Source organism: Arvicanthis niloticus, chromosome 9, assembly GCF_011762505.2.
Source record: "Arvicanthis niloticus isolate mArvNil1 chromosome 9, mArvNil1.pat.X, whole genome shotgun sequence".
In the NCBI taxonomy this organism is placed as follows: Eukaryota; Metazoa; Chordata; class Mammalia; order Rodentia; family Muridae; genus Arvicanthis; species Arvicanthis niloticus.
Window position 1 is genome coordinate 58,618,451 of NC_047666.1, and position 19,104 is coordinate 58,637,554.

Consider the following 19,104-nt stretch of genomic DNA (forward strand, 5'->3'; position numbering starts at 1 on the left):
GTTAAGATAGTCCTAAAAGCTCAGTGACTTGTTGAAGGGTTTCCTGGGTCCACTTGGTGAAAAACACTTTTTTATTTTACTTTGGTTAGGTGCCTTTTTGAGACAGGTTTTTCCCCCAGTGTTGGGATTAAACAGTCACCGCCATTAAACCATCACCGCCTAACCTGGCACAAAAACCTTTAAGGAATGACCTAGGGTTTCTCAGAAGTAGGACTTAAGGTCATAGAACATCTAACTGATGGAGCATATACTTTTCTATCCTTATATTTTCCATGACAATAAACTATTGTCTGATCCTTATCTTCTGACATAGATTTTTTTACTGACCTGGCTGTTGTCTGTAAAATGTAGTTTTCCTTGTAAGAAACTAGAGTTGAAATTTACATAGTAAAGAAACAGCCCCCCCCCACCACTACCACTATTATAAAGCTACAATTTTGATTTTAGTGGAGTAAAAATAGATTTATTAAGAATGATAATTAGCTTTCTCCCCTTCAAGATCCTCCTCAACAAGACAGTCACATAAACATTACAGATATACTTTGTCTACTTGGATATAAATAAAACATCCAAAGAAATTAATGCCTCATCTCTACTGGTGATTGTGTTTCCCTCAATCCCTCTCTTCTTTTCTGTTTGTTTGTTTGTTTGATTGATTGATTGATTGATTGATTGACTGACTGACTGACTGACTGATTGACTGACTGATTGATTGATTGATTGATTGATTCAGACAAGGTCTTAACTGTGTAGCTCTGGCTGTCTTTGAATTTGCCTTGTAGACCAGGTTGGCCTCTAACTCAGAGTTCCACTTGCATCTGCCTCCTAAGCGTTGGGATTAAAGTCGGGGTCACCATGTCAGGTGATGGTTGTGTTTCTAATTCATAACTGTTAAGAGTATTTCAGGAGTTACTAAGTAGTATGTTAAAAGTGATGGTCAAGGTAGCAAGTCCTGACTTCATTATCTGAAGAACAAAGGACAGTTGGTTAGACATTTGCTACTACCAGGAAAGTTAGAAACTGGTGGAAGGCTCCAGTACAATAGTGTATTCGCTGGTGATGTTATAAGTAGAGCCACTAATTTTAGATTAGTTTAGTCAATAGTATTTGTATTGCAGTATGCCAATTTAAAACCAGTCACCATTATTTGTATAGAATAATGCATCATTTATTCAAATCTTTTGAAAGCCTTTAAAAAGTCTCTGGGGACACTCACCAGTTGTTAATGGTTTCTTGTGTACTGTTCTGTAGCCTCCCTTTTGAAAGAGTGAATGCTCTTTTTGAGGCTATTACCAGAGGGTAAGTTAGCTGGTGGTTTCTGTTCTGGATCTTTTGGTTTTTCTGTCTTAATAGTTAATGCATTTGTAGATTAAAGACTTTTATGTGGAAACAAGGTTTAGATATAATTATTTGGCAAAAGTTTTTTAGCCAGCACTCCAGAGATGTGATTGATATTGTAATTGAACTTGCAGTAAGAATTTTTGTAAAAAAATAAGATTCTGTGAGAATGTCATACCAAGAAAAAAAAAAAAAAAGTCTGGTATGGTGGCCCATGCCTGCAATTTCAGCAGAGGATCACCTACTATACTATTTAGGCCAGGCTGGTATACAGAATGGCACCTTGTCTATAGCAAAAAACAAAATTGAAAACCAAGAGCTTGGAGAATTCCTCAGTGGTTTGTGTCTGGTGCAATCCCATCTTCAGAAAGTAGAGACATCATCAAAGAATAATATAAAAGGGATCCAGGAAGGTTCCTGATACCACACCTTCCTGCTTTCTCATACTTTCACCTACCCCTCTCCCCACAAAACTTCACACTTATACACAACAGTGACTCCATATAGTTCTCCAACCCCCAACAGAAACCCCATATACACACAACCTTCCACAAATTCACACAATTTCCCCACAACTCCCTATAAAAACTTATATACACATAAAAAGAAGAAAAAACTTGTTTTAAATATCTGTATAGAAAGGAGATGACAAGGTCTGTAGACCTTGTTTTTGCAACCTCTACTTATAAACAAACACATCTCATTAAATTCAAGAAGCTGGCCCTTCTCTGTAACCAGGCAAACTCTCAAACCCAGCCACAAAACCTCCAGCCTACAGTCTTGCCTGTAGGATGTGCTGGGATCTGAGCCTAGCATAATCACCATCAGCAAAGACCAGGGAGACTTAATTCAGCAACTGATGGGAGTAGATGCAGAGTCCCACAGTCAAACATTTAGGGATAGCGCAGGGAGTCCTGTGGAGAAGGGGGGAAGAATGGTTGGAGGAGCCAGAGGGATCAAAGACACCACAAGAACAGGGCCCACAGAATCAACTGACTGGGACTTTAGTGGGCTCACAGCAATCAGGGAGCCTGTTGGGTCTGACTTAGGTCTTTTGCATATATGTTATGGTTGTATAGCTTGGTGTGTTCTTCTGTGGTTCTTAATTTTTTTTGAATTTTTTTGTTAATTATCCATTCAGAAACCATGAACTTTTACTATTGCCCAATTTTTTGCAACCCCCACTTTGAATTATGCAGTCCTGCATGGAAACAAGACCCACAGTTTTTAACACACCCACACTCAGGTATCTAGTCCTGTATGAGGATAAGACTACAGTTTAAGAAGCTGTGGTCTAGCCTACTTCAGAAGCAAAAACAAAAACACCCTGCAAAGTTGCTGTCTTGTTTTTAATAAGCAAAAAAGGAACCTTTCTCTCCTTGAATATGGACAGAGCAAGAATCATTTTGCCCCACACCCTTTCTTTTTCCTTTCCTTCTCACCTCTCTTTTGCAACTTCTATTTTCATTTCTCATGTGCGTTTTCATTTGTGGTTATCAAACTAGGACATCAGCATATACTTCCACAGATACTCCCCAAATTCACATTAAAAAAAAAAAAAAGAAAGAAAAAGAAATGTGGCTTATGCAAATAATAGCATTTACATGAGGGTGTTAGAATCCAGTCAGGGCAGCAGTGCTAAGAAGGCAAGAGGCACAGATGCTTTGTAAGGTATACTGGTAGATTGTCATGGACTGTTTGAGCTCACCGAGAAAATGGCTCTGGAAGCAAGGCTGCACATGCCCCTTGTTTCAGCATGAAAAACTCTAATGTTTAATTTTTAAAGTGCAGACTGGAAGCTAAAATATGGTGGCCACAGTGGTTTGTTTCCCTTTGCTAAGGAGGCTAAAGCAGGAGGTGAATGGGAAGCCAGTTTGAACTACACAGCAATATTATTTTTCTCTTGAGGTAGGACAGCCAGTGCTTTCCACACAAACACAAGGACATTTGTTTGATCTCCAGCACCCAATTAAAAAGACAGGCATTGTGGCTTCAGTATCATCTAATGGGTTTACAAATCTGTATATCTGTAAGCCAAGGAAGAAAAGGCAGACAGAAGTTGAGCATCAAGTTAGTTAGACCTAGTGTGCTTTAAGTTTTACATACTTAATTCTACCAATTAGGTAATACTTACCAATTGGTAATACTATTTTGGGAACTTTTTCTATTAAAATTTCTGTTTGGATTCTTGTAAATTTTGGAAGATGCAGAAAGGAAAAGAGGGCCCAGAGAGATGGCTCAGTGGGTAAAAAGCAACTGCAAAGCCTGACAGCCTGATTCCCTATGACCCACAGGTGGTGGAAGGAGAGCAACTGGAGAAGGTTGTCCTGGCCTCCACATGGGCACCCACATTTAATGAATAAAAAACACTGTTTTACTTTGCTTTGTGACAGGGTTTTCTCATGTAACTGGCTGCCTTGGAACTTGCTATGTAGGCCAGGGTGGCCTTAAAATCATAGAGATTTATCTTTTTCTGTCTCCTGAGTGTTGGGAACAAAACTGTTTCTGCTTTACATGAAGAAGAGCAGAGACCCTGTAAGTGACAAAAATTTTGTATAGCCTGTCCAGGATCAGAGGACAAATGGTGAGAAAACAGCTGTGCCAAGAAATCATGATCAAACACATCCCTGGGAGTTTCTTTCCTGATGGAGAAGGGAAGCATTAAGAGACCCTTGGTTTTGTAACTAGAATGCCTAAAAGGAAAACTTGACTCTTTTGAGCAGTGTAACCCTCCTCTCCTCTGCCTATTTATTTGGTGGACTTAGAGCTCTCTAGAGTGAATTCTAGGTTGCCTCTTACTACTCCCACACTTTTTTTTTTTTTGGGGGGGGGGTTCTACCTCATTGTATCTTTTTAGGTTAGTGGACCCCTCCAGCCAACCATTCCGGAGTTTGTATGGTCTCTAAAATAGGAAGCTCTTGGTAGAAGCTGAATACAGGAGAAAATGTATAAATGTTGATATTGGCAGAAAAATTCTTAAAGCATTTTGAAATCTGAGACAAGAGAAAACAAATGTTTAATAACAGTTCTAGCACCAGAAGGAAGATTGTTCGCACAAGTTGCAACAAAAATTTTATTCTGCTCTAACATTTACCAGGTAGCTTATGTTGGATATAGATCTTGCATCTGCTTACTTGGTCTCCTATGGAGCTAAAGTCAGTCCCATATTGTGGTCACTTTTCCATGTTTTTATTTTGCATTCTGCTTCCATGGTTGATTACAGATAGTATGGCTGTTGCTCATTAAAACAGAGATTCTTTAAAATGATTCTTTAAATTTTTTAAAAAGATTTTTTTTTTCTCCTTTTGAGACAGGGATTCTCTGTATAGCCCTGGATATTCTGGAACTCACTCTCTAGAGCAGGCTGGTCCCAAACTCAGAGATCTGCCTGTCTCTGCCCTTCAGCTGCCTCTGCCTCTCTGCCTCTCTGCCTCTCTGCCTCTCTGCCTCTCTGCCTCTCTGCCTCTCTGCCTCTCTGCCTCTCTGCCTCTCTCTCTGCCTCTCTGCCTCTCTGCCTCTCTCTCTGCCTCTCTCTCTGCCTCTCTCTCTGCCTCTCTCTCTGCCTCTCTCTCTGCCTCTCTCTCTGCCTCTCTGCCTCTCTGCCTCTCTGCCTCTCTGCCTCTCTGCCTCTCTGCCTCTCTGCCTCTCTGCCTCTCTGCCTCTCTGCCTCTCTGCCTCTCTGCCTCTCTGCCTCTCTGCCTCTCTGCCTCTCTGCCTCTCTGCCTCTCTGCCTCTCTGCCTCTCTGCCTCTCTGCCTCTCTGTCTCTGCCTCTGCCTCTGCCAGGATTAAAGGTGTGTGCCACCAGTGCCCAAGAAGAGTAAGTTCTTTAGCTGCAATATGAAGAAGTGAATAAGCAGTTCTTTTAGATTATATCTAGTAAGAAGCATCACCAAAATAAGACATGAACCCACCCACAGGTGGCATTACAGAAATACTAGTATTGTCTTCTTCATAGAAAACTTGGCTCTGCTTAGAACCAATCCTTAGAAGAACTAATTAGAGCAAGCTAAGATTAAGCCAGAAATAGATATTTTCTTCCTATACCAAAATCTAGTTAATAAATTTACTAGAAAGAATGCAATGCACTCCAGTTTACTGTATTAGGTATATTAGGACGAGTAGAAATATCCTCCCAGGAGATGATAAGACCCTCATTCAATAAATAAATATCCTAAAAATAATATTCCACAGAAACCCAATATATCCTTACTTAACACAAAGAAAAAAGGTATTTTCTGTTAATGATTTCATCTTAGATTTTTTTATGTATTAAAGTTTTATTTTTATCTTTGCTACACTTTCCCCAAGTATATTTACCCGTCATTGCAGTTCTTCATTTCTTATTACACAGTATAAATTCCTAGTATAGTTTTGAACAAAACACAAAGGCGTTAACTTCATTGAACAAGAGACCTAAGTTAGGACAATGTGTGCTGCTTCCTTGTAGGAAAAAAGAGACAAGAACATAAAGATAGGAGAGTCACAATTCTGGCCACAAGGAATCTATTTCATAACATACCCCTACCCCTAAGTTTTTTGCCTGTATGTATGTAAGTGTACTGCATGATTATTTGGGGAGGTCTGAAGAGGGCTCTAGATTACCTGGAACTGGAGCTAAAAGCAGTTATAAACCACCATGTGGGTCCTGGAATTGAACATCCCCCCACCCCCAATTCTCTGCATCAAGTGCTTATAACTGCTGAGTCTTCTCCATCCTGATTTGTTGTTTGCCACTGTGTATCCAAGGCTAACTGGCTTAGGAACATCTCCCACCTGGTATGAGTGCTTTGTTTATGGAAGTACTTACCTCATCAATTTTGCATCGAGTTCAAGGATTCAAGCTTAGGTATTGTAAAGATTGGGCACTCAGTAAGGCTTAGAGGTTTGTAAATTGTTTTATTTTAATATTTTTTGTTGTTGTTTAAAGATATACTTTTTTGTATATGTATGTCCCATAATTAAACAGTTCTTAACAATGTAAGCTCACTGTTAGAAGTATTTGCAGTTGATTTGTACTTGGTTTCTGATACAACATGGCTTATAACCGTATGTCATTTCCAGTTTTGAGTGCTCCTTCACATACCTGGTGCACATAAACTTATTCAGGGAAACACATACCTATTAAATAAATGAATAGATGTATAACTTAAAAGTATGTGGATAGTCTTCACAAATCCCATTTGTTACTATGTAGCAGTCTTAACGACTCCCAATTGCTACTATGTAGCATTTAGGAGTTTCTTATGGGCCAGCAAGATGTCTCAGTTATTAAATAAAGGTGGTTGCAGCCAAGGTTGATAACTCAAAAGTCCAATCCTTGGGACCTGTATGGTGGAGGGAGATAATTGGATCCTTCGAAGTTGTCCTGTTGCCTCCACACACATCCCTTACATGAACATATATCTTAAGCACACACAAAATAGCAAAATCTAGCATAATTTTTCAAAAGGTCTCTGCAGCAAATAAACTGTGATTGACAAAATAAAAGTTTTTTTCTGCCAGGAAAGCTCCCTTAATGATGCCTCTTCTCCAAATGGATTTCTTCCTTGGAAATTATGCTCTTTTACATCGGCCCCTTGAGCGCCCCCCCCCCCTCAGTGCCATAAGGCCTCCTTCCAAATAGAGATATGACTGAGGCTTCAGCCTCTGGGTCTCATTGTTTTCCTAGGGCCATAGGCTTCTCATTATACTTAGAACTTAGTGTTAATACTGACTTTGGAGCCTGGACTTCAGTTGTGGAAACTCTTGTCCTTTCTCCTTTCTTCTTTATCCATTTATATTTTTTATACCAAATTATACCTTTTTGTTTGCCCTTTATGCCTCTGTGATCGCCTCCATATTTCGCTCCACAAGACAAGGCTAGTTATGTTTGTTTTCAGATTACTAAACTTAGCCCCCAGTCTGTAGGTTGAAAATTTTGCAATGTCCATAGGCCTTGAGTGTTAGAATGACATTTTATATATTTAAAATTACATAAGTCACCTTTCATGGCTTTCATGGCCACAGCTGCCATACAACACACACCATGTTTTTAACATCAAGATCCACCAGCTAACCCACCCTGGAGGGAATGGTTTGTCCCAGAGCTGATGAAATATTTGTCCCCCACACCAAAGTGTTTCTCCCCAAGGGCAAGGTAGGGTAAACACTAGCAGGTTCTTTATCTTGCGATTTTGTACTATTGATAGCATGAAGTTTATCCCCTTTGGATTCTGATAATCTTTTTTCAAAGAGAATTCATACTATAGGGGTTAATTAACTTTAGTATTCTATCTCTCTAACAAGATTCTAAGGTAACCCAACTTAAAAAGAGGAGGTACCTTATTTTGGTTAATGGTTTAAACATAGTCTGTTACTAATTAAAAAGAAAACTTTTAACATTTTATTCTATTTTCTTGGAGTGTCTTGTTGATGTCCACTTGCTGATGAGAGTTTTCATGAGCCTGTGTTCATCTCCATGTCAGCATTCTGACTGTCTGTGGTAGTGCTCTGTTTGTGGGTATCCATCACTTGGAATTGAAAATATTTATTGCATGTCTCCCTTTCTGGACAGATCCCTTGCTACATAGGTGGTAGTAAGAAGCTCTGTCTCTCTCTTTTAAGCTTGACAGTGTTTGTGTACATAGGGGTTTGCACACAGAAGGCCAGAAGAGGGCATAACTCACCAACTTTTCCTCTAAGGCAGATCTTAATGAGTCTGTGTCTCAGCTAATTAGGAAGCCATCAAACACCAACAATCTTTGTGCCCCCCTCCCCCCCAAATCCCACTGGGATTACGTTATATGGCCAAACGGCACCCAGCTTTACTTCATGGCTGCAGGGGTCAGGAGTATGTAGCAAACACTCTGACCCACTGAACCACCTTTATGTATTGTAAAACTTAATTCGTTTTTTTTTCTACCTACACTTAATTGTAAACAGTTGTAGACTCTACTTCTGAGGTGTTTCCCTTTCTTTCAAGTCAATTTTCATCCTTTCAGCATATCATCCTACCCCTCCTTCTCAGAAATGGAGTCTCCCTAACAACAGGTCCTGACAATTACATCTACACTAACCTTTTGGGATCGATTAATCTTTCCTTCAAAAGCCAATGTCTTTTTAAAAGAAAAATTGTCTTTTTAATAATGTCTATGTATATTTTTGTGTATTGGGGTATGTACACAAGAGGACAGGTGTCCACTGAAGCCAGAGGGAGGCATCGGATTCCTTGGAACTGCCTGTAAGCTTCTCAGCATTGGTGGTGGAACCCACTCACATCTTCTGTAAGAGCAGTTTATGCTGTTAACTTCTGAGCCATCTCTCTAGCTTCAAGTTTTATCGATATTCCATGTCCAAGCCACTCTTATCTAAATGCCTCCTATTCTCACCCCTACTTATCCCCCCAACCCTGCCAAAAAGGGGGTGTGGTGAGTCCTGGTTGAGGATAGAGAAGGCCAATAGTTTCTGATGCCTGAACTGTCATTTGAAGTAGCTTCCAGAAGTAGTTCTCTGACAGTCTTCTGCTTTAACTAATTTTATGCAAATACCTAATTAAGAATACATTCCCCTGCTGCAAGGACCAACAGCAAAAACAAACAAGCAAAGACAAAGAAAGACTGTTCAGGAAGCTGTGCCTGTGGTTTCCTGTATCCTGCCCATGGATGATAGGACCCAGCTGCCCCACATACCCTGATTGGAAAACTGACTTCAGTCATGAAATCTAGACAGCCCATCCTAGTGCCTGGTAGCAAAAGTTGGGTATGGTTAGCCAGGAACCTGTTTTTCTAGATTTCTTTTCTGCATGGCCATGCTTGCCCAGTGCACTAGCCTCCCAGAACACGACAAGTGGAAAGCTTTTTTGCCTTTCAGTATTCTGGAAGATCCATGGAGCTGCAGGAATCTCCTGCTCCTTCCTGCTCAACTCCCCCCCCCCACCCACCCCCCCAACTCCGAAATATCACATATTTATAGAAAGTTGCACTCTAGGTTTACTTTTGTTTGTTGGTATAATTAATGTTTTCCAGTGAAATTGATGTTTTAGAGTTGCATTCAAGCTTGAGGGGAGAAGCTATTTTAGATCCATTCTGTTTCATGGGAAGTTGAAAGAAAAAATATTATAGCAGAGCAGCAAAACATACCTTCAGCCTTTGGAAGTAGTACGTGGGATAAGCTGCTGGGCCAACTAAAAGTGTTTATAAGTAGTTTCAGGTCCCCAAGCATTATAGGCACTCTATCTGATTTATACTTTGCAGTCTAAATTGGCATGGCACATGCCTTTGGGATTAAATTAATTTATACCAAGTGAAAAAGCATCAGCTGTCAAAGTCAGGGGTGCCTTCTGGAGACCAGTGTGCTTTTTTTCTTCCAGCATTCTGAGCTTACACTCCAGACATTCTCTCTTGGACAGCAGCTGGGAGAGCCCTTCGTGGGGCCTGCTGAGCATCCCCTTTGTGCAGAAGTGGATCTGTTCCCACACAGGAGCAGATCTGACCCAGATCGTACATTGTCGTCCTTGATTCTATGCACATTAGGAGGCTTTTAGTTCTAAAAACCTTACTGCAACAAGCAGAATCTATTCTTTTAGGTGTTTTTGTTACTTTTTTTTCCTGTCTCTAATGAACTCAAAGCATTATTGTGATTGACAATTATGCAAATCTATGATCTTTATTTAGAAGTAGGACAAAATTTTTGTTACCTTTTCTAGTAAAATTAAAGAAAATTTGTAGAAGGATCACTAACATCTCAGCAGGCAAAAGAAATATCAGTATTGTTTAAGAGAAGGGATTTAGGAATACTCTATCTTTAGAGTGTCTATATAGTCACACGTTTTTGTTTGTTAAGCAGGCAGGACTCTAGAAATAAGCAGTTAAGAATACTTTTTTGTAAGTGTGCTAAAAGCACCTCTTTGTGTTCCTTTCCATTGCCCAGTGGTGTGGGCTATCCCTTGCTCAGCCTGAGTTCTTCCCCAGTAGCCACTGACTGCATGGTGGAAAGATTTGTTCTCCAGGGCAGAGAAAGTGGGGGGACATTGATCAGACTTTTCACTAATGAGCTGTGACGACAGCTGCAAGAGGGGCAAATCCTGTTACTCTCTTCACCTACTCTCTGAAGCTGCAGAGCGGATGGGAACAAGGTTCCCTTCTCTCTGCCGATCTGCTGCCTTTTCTGCTGTTGCCTTTCCCTTCCTCTTCTGCCTCTGAGCATCTTGGCAAAGGTCACATTTCGGTGCTCACAGTTCATTGCACACTGTGAAAGGAAGATACAAAAGAGTAGGAGAGAAAGTGAGAAAAGGGAAAAAAAAAGGTTGGGGTGAAGGTTTTTAGGAGGCTCCCTTTCGGCCTTAGTCTTAAGACTTAAGCTCTAGGTTGAAACCTTAAATAATAAAGCTTTGAATAACCTGGATTTCCAAGTAGTTCTTTGTAGGCAGCTTTATTAGAGCATGAACATGGTGGGCTTTGAGTTAAAGAGAATTTTAATTTCTGTTCAGAAACTTGTAAATTTCGAAGATGATAGTTTTATCTCTTTAGTGTTTGCTCAGACTGTCATTATAAGAAGGCTGACCTGTAGTATTTACAATATGTGTCAGAGACCATACTGCTCCATCTTAACAATATTTTCCTAATAGAAAAAAACATTTAAAATTGTGGCAACATTTTAAAATTGAACTATTAAAATGATTTCCCCATTAACCATTTTTAAGTGCAGTTCAGTAGTACCTTGCTGCTAGCCATTTGAGTGTACATTTTAGTAGTGTTAAATGCAATCACACTGTGAAGCACGTCTCCAGAACTTTTTCTTTTCTGTGTCTGAGATTCTGTATGATTAAACTAACGGGGACAAGGTTAACCAAGCTGGTTCTTTTGTTTAGCAGGATTAAAATGGCTTCTCTGTGTTGCTGTTTTCTCCTATGACATTCTTACTGTCTATTCCAGTACAGAATGAGAAAAAGACATGTTTCACTATAGACATGTTTCACTGGTTCATTTATTAGTACAAACTGCTGGGGACTCTATTACCTACAGGAGAGGAATAAAACAACTATTTAAAATATTTTGCCTATAATAGATTGGGGAGATAGGTTTTCAGTGTGTAGCTCTGGCTTGCCTGTCTCTGCCTCCTGGGTGCTGGGATTGAAGGTGTGGATCACTGAACCTGGCTTTAATAACTCTTGACCTAGCATTCCCTGAGAAAGGCCTTGTAGAAGTGTACAAATAGAGCTGTGGGTATATATATAGCTCAGTGGTGAACACATGTCTTGGGTTCCATCTCCAGCACTAAAGAGCAAGGCTTGAGTTAGTTATGTTTGAGTCATTGTGGTGGTCAAGGGGACATAGTAAATCACATAGAAGTGTGTGTTACAGTATGTTAATGTAGCTATGGCATTTTGGTGGTACAACCACAAAGTGGAAGTCATCTGGGAAGGCTTGTAAAGTTATAAAGACAAGTGTCTTGAACGTGACTTAATTACAGTTACAGAGAGGCAGATAGTCAGGTATCTTTTTTGAATGCATTGTTTACACAATACACCACAGGAAAAAGCAAACAGCATTGCTTGAGTAGAGGTAGCACAAGTTGTCTAGTGCATAGCAAACAACCATGGTGTCCTGAATTCACAGGTGGGGAAGGACTAGAAGGATCCCGTCTCCACAGCAAATGCTCCTCAAGAGCAATGTTCTTTTAGAGCTACAGAGGCTGGCTGTTCATAGCCTTATTTTTACTTAGCCAGGTCAACCATGATGTCAGACACTCAACATTCATCTGGGTCAGAGGCAGGAGTGCTTAGTGGGACACACAGCCTCTAGAAGTGTCCCTTGTTGCTATGTGGTTCTTGTGGTGAAATTAGGTATGCTGGGAAACCAACACCCACTGAACTGCCTGGAGCTTGGTCTTTCATAGCCCTTCAAAGATTTGTCTCCTCTTTGCAGATGTTTTGGTCCTGCTTGTGGTTGGTGTGAGCTGATGGCTCCCTATGGCTTTGCTGGCAACACACTACTGGTACTTGATTCTGGTGTCAGGATGCTGAGCAAGAGTGCTTATTATGATTATGTGTGGGTGTGCATGTGAAGAGGAAAGGATGCCTTCTCTTGTCTTTCAGAGATAGAATTCAAGTCACCAGGCTTGGGCAGCAAGTGCCTTTACCCTCTGAACTATCTTGCCGTCACATTGAGTCTTTCTAAAATACAGAATGTTAATAAGGGAGAGATAGTTTTGTTTGCCCAAGAATACTGTGCTGGGTAACTGGGTCTGTTCCACCCACCCCCATCCCCTGACTCTGTCACTGATTTACTGACTTGGAAAAGTCATTCATTGAGACTGGTTTTGGAAATACAAATTGCTGTTGGAACCCAGATTGGCCTTGAATGTTTTATTCTGCTCAAGCATTGAAATTGCAGACCCAGCTATCTGGTGAGAGAGTTGAAGTGTACCTGTAATTTACCTTCTAGCTTAAACATCCCTGGGTTCTGACTTTCTCTCAAGTGAATGGCCTGGAACTTCTTTGCCTCTAGGACGTAGCTACTGTTAGGGCCATTTTTTTTGAAATCTTGGCCCAGGACTAGGTTTAAACTGTTCTGCTGCTGCTGGCTGCAAAGAACTTTCAATTTAGGGCTTTAAAATAATGAACAGTTCATTAGATTGCATAAAAAGTTCATTTCTCTATACTAGAAACAGACTAGAAACTTTCTGTAACACACACACACCCCTATATAATTGTTATTGAGATAAAAAAATCATATGTCATGCTTCTGAGATAAGATACCCAAAAGTTTAATATATCACTTTAGAGAACATTCTTGTATTGGAGGGTTGAGAAGAGAAAAAAAGATTACTGCTGTTTCTCACTACTACTTTTTGCCCATTGGCCCATCTCTAAATTCTGTTTGGAGGACAGCTGTTTTTTGCAGCTTCCACCTGAACTTTCAAGGCAAGTAGATGTTCTTAGGATAAAACTATTAACAGTCATTACCTCATATTTTCCCAGATGATGTAAGAATAATCTTATTCTTAGCAATCTGCTTTCATCAGTCATGCAGGTAGAGCCATACTGCATTCTCCCAGTGCTATTTCATTCAAAACAGTGTTTTTTTTTTTTAAAGCTTTCTATCTAATAGTACTGTTCAGTAAACAAAGACTAATTTATAATCAGTAGTATGCTGCTTCTATAGTCCTCATTGTTGTTAAAATATGAAGCAAGGGTGACTTACTGTAAAGTGCTTTGCTATGCAAGTATGAAGACTTGAGTTTGAATCTCCAGGACAGATGTAAAAAAGTCAGTTGTGGAGATGCTTGTAACCCTTGAGCTGGGGATTCAGGGATCCAGGTTCAGTCTGGCAATGTCCAGTTTCAGTGAGAGACCTTCTCTCATAAAATAAGGTGGAGAAGCAACTGAAAAAGACATCTCAACATTAACCTTCTGCTTGGTCACAAGCATATGTGGGGGATGGGCATACTGGCATATTTGTTATCAAGTTCTTTGATTATATAATTATCAGTTCATAAAAAGAATTATTAAGTATTTCTTTTGGGGTGAAGAATGTAGATAAAAGGGAATGGGGACTAGAAAGGAAATAAACTATGAATGGAAATAAACTAGAATGCTAAACTCTCATTGCCCTCTGACAGTATACATGAGAAGAAGGGCAGCATTGTTTATGGCTATCCTTTATTTTCACTAATCATTCTGTTGTTTGCAATCTGAAGATGCTAAGGAGGCAGACAGTGCATTTAGACAAATCTGATCTATTTCTTTCTCCTTCCTTTCTCAGGAGTTAGAGGCAGCTCTTCACAGAGATGACGTGGAATTTATCAGTGATCTGATTGCCTGCCTGCTTCAAGGCTGCTATCAGCGAAGAGACATCACGTGAGTAGTCCTGGTCTTATTTCTTGCACAGGGAACCCATTAACCTGCTGTTGTAGTGGCTCTACTCTCCAATGACAAGCAAAACCCAGCATTGCTAGTGCATAATAAAAAAATTGCCTAACAAATTAAAATGGGGTTTTGCTATATTCCTGTGATTTGCATGTTTTCTGTTCCCACAACTATTACAGTAACAGAATTAACTTGGAGTCTGGTTCTTTTATGCTGTAGCATAAAAGCAGACAGCTTTCGAGTGCTGTTGATGTGTACAGTTTGGGAGTAGATGTTATCTGTGTACAGAGCGCCCCCATAAGAGCTCTTTATTCACTTTGCTTTGAGTCTGAGTCTATGTTGCCAAGGCTGGCATAGAACTCCTGAGCTTGTGAGATCTTTCTGCTTCAGCTTCCCAGGCAGTAGGTCTGTAGATATGGGTCATCCAGCTTTCTTTTGATTTGATGCAAGTTGAAATAATATAGGACAAACTCAACCAAAATCAATTACCCTGCTGTGCTCTATCTACTGGCCCTTTGAAACAATGTAGGCGTTCCGTTTATATTTTTTCAAGTAGGTAAAAATGACTGGAGAGGTGGCTCAGGGCTTAAGAGCACATACTTACGTGAGTGTGCAGTTTGAATGATACCCACCTACCCTCTTGTAGCTCCCAGGACTTGGATGACCTCTGTAGACCTGTACACAAATCCACACAGACACCCATATGAATACATAAGTTGAAAATGCAATATTTTTTATTAAAAAAAAATGGTGTATCACATCATTTTGTCCTAGTTGATCCAGTGTGCTAGACTGATAAGTTAGGCCTGGTGTTAATGTGTAAGGAAACCTTCATATCTGCTGAGAGAGGTGAACAGTGTTGTTATTCAGGGTGTCAGTCTAAAGGTTACTGGCCTGGCCTTGAACTTGTTAGGTAGCCAGAGCTAGCCCTGAAAGTCATGCCTCTACCTCTCTAGTTCAAGGAAGACGAGTGCTAGAATTGCCAGGCATTGGTGGCATGTGCCTTTAACACAGCACTTGTGAGGCAGGCGGGTGGATCACTGTGAGAAGCACTGTCCTGAAAACAACCAAACAAATAATTAAATAGTGCTGGAATTACAGACATTCAACATCACATAGCAATGTTATCTTGAGAATAGTTTTCTGACTTTTTGTGTCAGCCTACATAGCAGATATATTTTAGTGATATCCACAAACAAGCTATACTGATTTTTGGGTTAAATTTTATAGTCACTGGTAAGGTAGAGGGTTAATTTGTGGAATGCATTGAGTGTCCTCAGTAGCTCATGTGTGGAAGTTTGGATTGCTATGTCTGAGGCATTGCTAGCAAATTTCTTTCAGGAAGAGTGGTAGGGATCAGCTCTTGTGCCCTGGTTGTACTTAAGTATGTTCTGCCCTGGAATGATACTGCTAGCCCTAAAAACACTTGTCTCCATAGTACCTCATAGGTTTAAGAGGGAAGCTTTATCTTTGGTTGATCTCCCCTCTTGTTCGTTCGTTCGTTCGTTCGTTCGTTCGGTTGGTTGGTTTTGTTGTTGTTTGTTTTTTGAGGCAGGTTGAAATCCACCTACCTGCCTCTGTTTCTGCCTCATGAGTGGAGAAGGTAACCATCTTTGGAAACAAGAGGTAGTTTTCATTAGCTCTGAACACAATGCTCTTATCAGTGGAGACTGAGCAAAACACTCCATGGCTCTCCTAGAGCATACAGTTTTATGCTAGGATGAGGGCAGGGTGTCTGCAGTGATTACATTATTTATTATTTTTATCATTGCAAGTAGACAGTTACTGTAATATATACACAGGAATAAAAATACAGCTGGACATCATGGCTCACATCTATCCAAGCACTGTGTAGACCAAGACGAGGTTTCCTGAGAGCTTAAGATCAGTCTGAGCTACAGAATGAGACTCTGGAAACCCCCAATAGACAAATCACGATCTCACTTGGATTAAAACCCAAGTTCAGTTCCCAGTCTAGGTGTGTTCCCTCTTGTGGAGCACATCAGCTAGATCAAGTTGCCTCGTCTGGACAGTCTTTTTTTTTTTTTTTTTTAACTACCATAAACTAATACCTAACACCACAAACCATTAAATGCTATTTTTAAGACCATACAAGCCATTCTTATCTCTCAGGCTGTTTAAAATCAAACCATAATCTAGACATGTAGTTGTTTTGGTTCCTTTTGCAGAGTCACATAAAGCCCAGGCTGGACTCCAGCTGGCCTGTTACTGAGAATTAAATCAAGGACTCTTTACAGCTATGCTCCACCTCTGTCTTGATACAGTGATGTCTGTCTTAACTTCTTTACATTGCAAACTCTAGCAACAGGTCTAGTTTCTTAGTATTTTGTCTTCAACCGATGATGAGTATACATGTAAATACTTGAGGTACCTGTAATATATATAACATGATGAGAAAATACCTCATTTTCACTGGTGAAATGCACACCATCCTACATTACTGTTGTTTATTGCCTGCCTTCACCCCTGACCGGATTGGTCTCTGCATTAGAAGGTTTTTCATCCCAAGCTTAATAACTGCAGCTTAGAATGTAGCCATGCAAAGAACTTCAGTTACCATCTAGTATTTTATCTCCCTACCCTCCCATCCCAGAGGAAGAGAGTGAGATAGAGTACACCTGGCTGGCCTCTGACTCAACCTCCTGCGTCCTGGATTATAGGCATGAACCGTATGCTTGGAAATTGGTTTCTGTAACTGAGGAGATTACATCAAATCAACTGTGCATCATCCAAGTCATCCAGTCCTTGCCCCTTCCCCATGTTTGTAGTATTCTATGCCATCTTAACTCATTGAAGCTGAACTTTCTGAAGATCACAGTGGAACTTAGTGAGAATCTTCAGTTTGTTTTATTTAGAAATCCTCTGTGTCTGAGAGAATAAAGCTTTAGTTCAAAAGTCTTCAGGTCACATTTGTAATGGTCCAGGAGTCCAAGTCCATTCTTCTGCTTCATGGTGTGCATGTCGGGTATGTTCAGGAATTTGTTTATCACTAACTAAAAGTGTTGTTTTAAAACTTGAGGATGTAGTTCAGTGATAGAGCACTCATCTTGCATGTTGGAGCCTTGGATTTGATCAAGAGATGAAAAAAAAATAGCTCTGCTGAAGAAATGGTTTTTCACGGGATTGTGTGGGTGGTTGTTGGGCTCTGAGGGTGGCCCATATAATCCTGTAAGTCCTTGAGTGTAATAGAACCTACTCTGAAGTAGTAGAATTTAGCAGGACTGTTAGGATAGCAATTAGCCTATTAGCCCTTTGGCTCTCTAGAAATCAGCATTGTCATTGGAGTAAGCAGCCATAGTGGCTCCTCCTAGACACTCCTAGCAGCTGACCACGACACATAAATAAGGTTGGGTAAATATAAAATGAAAACTTGGATACACATATGTAGAGAAGATTAAGAGATTAACATAGTATTTAAGAGAATCCAGAAAGTACCAGCCAGGAAGAGGATGGTCAAAGATGAATTCACAAAGTACCATGTAAGGGAATGATCTTGCACAGGCTGGGTCATCAGAGTGGACTGGATTTGAGACCCTCACACACCCCACCCACACACCCCACCAGCCTCCAAGACAAAGTTTCTCTTTATGTGACTGCCCTGGTTAGTGTATGTATGTGTGTATGTGTGTGTGTGTGTGTGTGTATATATATATATATATATATATATATATATATATATATATATATATGATGAAATAGTTGTTCTTACTCATTGTTGAAGTGTATATTTTATTATGCAGGGGTCAGATATCTCCTCAAGTTGAGTAGGATAACCATACCAGCTTCATTCTTGTTAAATGTGTGTGGTGTTTGGGCTCCATGTAAGTCTGTGCACACATGTGTGGAGTGCATGGAGGCAGGAAGAAGAGCATTGGATCCTCTAGGACCGAGCTGGAGACATTTGTGAGGTGACATAAGGTGCTGGGAATGAGAGAGACCTGGTTCCTGAAAGAGCAGCCAGGGCTCTTAACCCTTGAGCTATCTCTCTAGCTCTTGATTTTTTTTTTTTTTAACTTTTTAAGAGTTGGTTTTGAGACTTGGGCATGAGGCTTAGTTGAAAGAGTGCTTGCCCAGCATATACAAAGCCCTCATCTCCCAGAAGTTCAGGATCATCTTTGTTTATAATAGTGTAATCTTTGTTGTTCAGAGTTGTGATTCAAACCTAAGGCCTCTCATATGTTAGGCAAGTGCTTTGCCATTGAGCTGTAACTCCAACCCTACTCATTTTTCTTAGGCTCTTTGTGTGTGTGTGTGTGTGTGTGTGTGTTTTAATGTTCTGTCCTCTAATTATTATTTCTATATTTATATTATATTTTATAGGTAATCTGCTTTTTAATTTTGTGTGTGGTATGTGGTTTGTGGGGTGTGTGTGTTACATGTAGGTCATCTTGGAGACCAGAAGAAGGCATGAAATCCTCTAGAACTGGACTTAGAGGTGGTTATGAGCCATTGGATACGGATCCTGGGAACCAAAGTTAGGTCCTGTGTATATATAATAAATAGTGCCTTAACCACTTATTTATCTTTCCAGCCCCAACATCTGCCCTTAAAGTAAAATGTCTAGACAATTCCCATTTACTATGTGTGTATAAAATAAATATGCCATGTATGTACAGTCATGTCTATAGGCCAGAGGATGACATCAGGATGTTTCCCCCAATATGTGTATATTGTTTATACATCTGTGTATGCATGTGTGTGCACATATGTAAAGACTATAGAGTTGAGTTCAGGAGCCTTTCTCCATAGTTCTTAACTTTATATATTGAGGCAGGGTCTCTCATTTGAACCTAGAACTCCGATTTATGTAATCTTTTAGCCAGTTTGCTCAGTCGGTCCCTTCTCTCTGTCTCCCACGTGTTGGATATATAAGCTGCCTGCCATGGTGGTAGTGCTG

The 19,104-nt window shown here is 40.2% G+C and overlaps 1 protein-coding gene across 5 annotated transcripts in view; it reads left to right on the forward strand.

Annotated features, from left to right (window-relative positions):
• Cecr2 (CECR2 histone acetyl-lysine reader) overlaps positions 1-19,104 on the forward strand; it is a 102,285-nt gene that overhangs the window by 36,570 nt on the left and 46,611 nt on the right. For all 5 annotated transcript variants that reach the window (XM_076940467.1, XM_034511938.2, XM_076940466.1 and 2 more), the window contains exon 2: positions 14,083-14,177. Coding sequence is in view for 4 of the 5 variants with exons in the window: in XM_034511938.2 (XP_034367829.2) it covers positions 14,083-14,177 (95 nt within the window). In the remaining variant the exon portion in view is untranslated. The remainder of the gene's footprint in view (positions 1-14,082; positions 14,178-19,104) is intronic.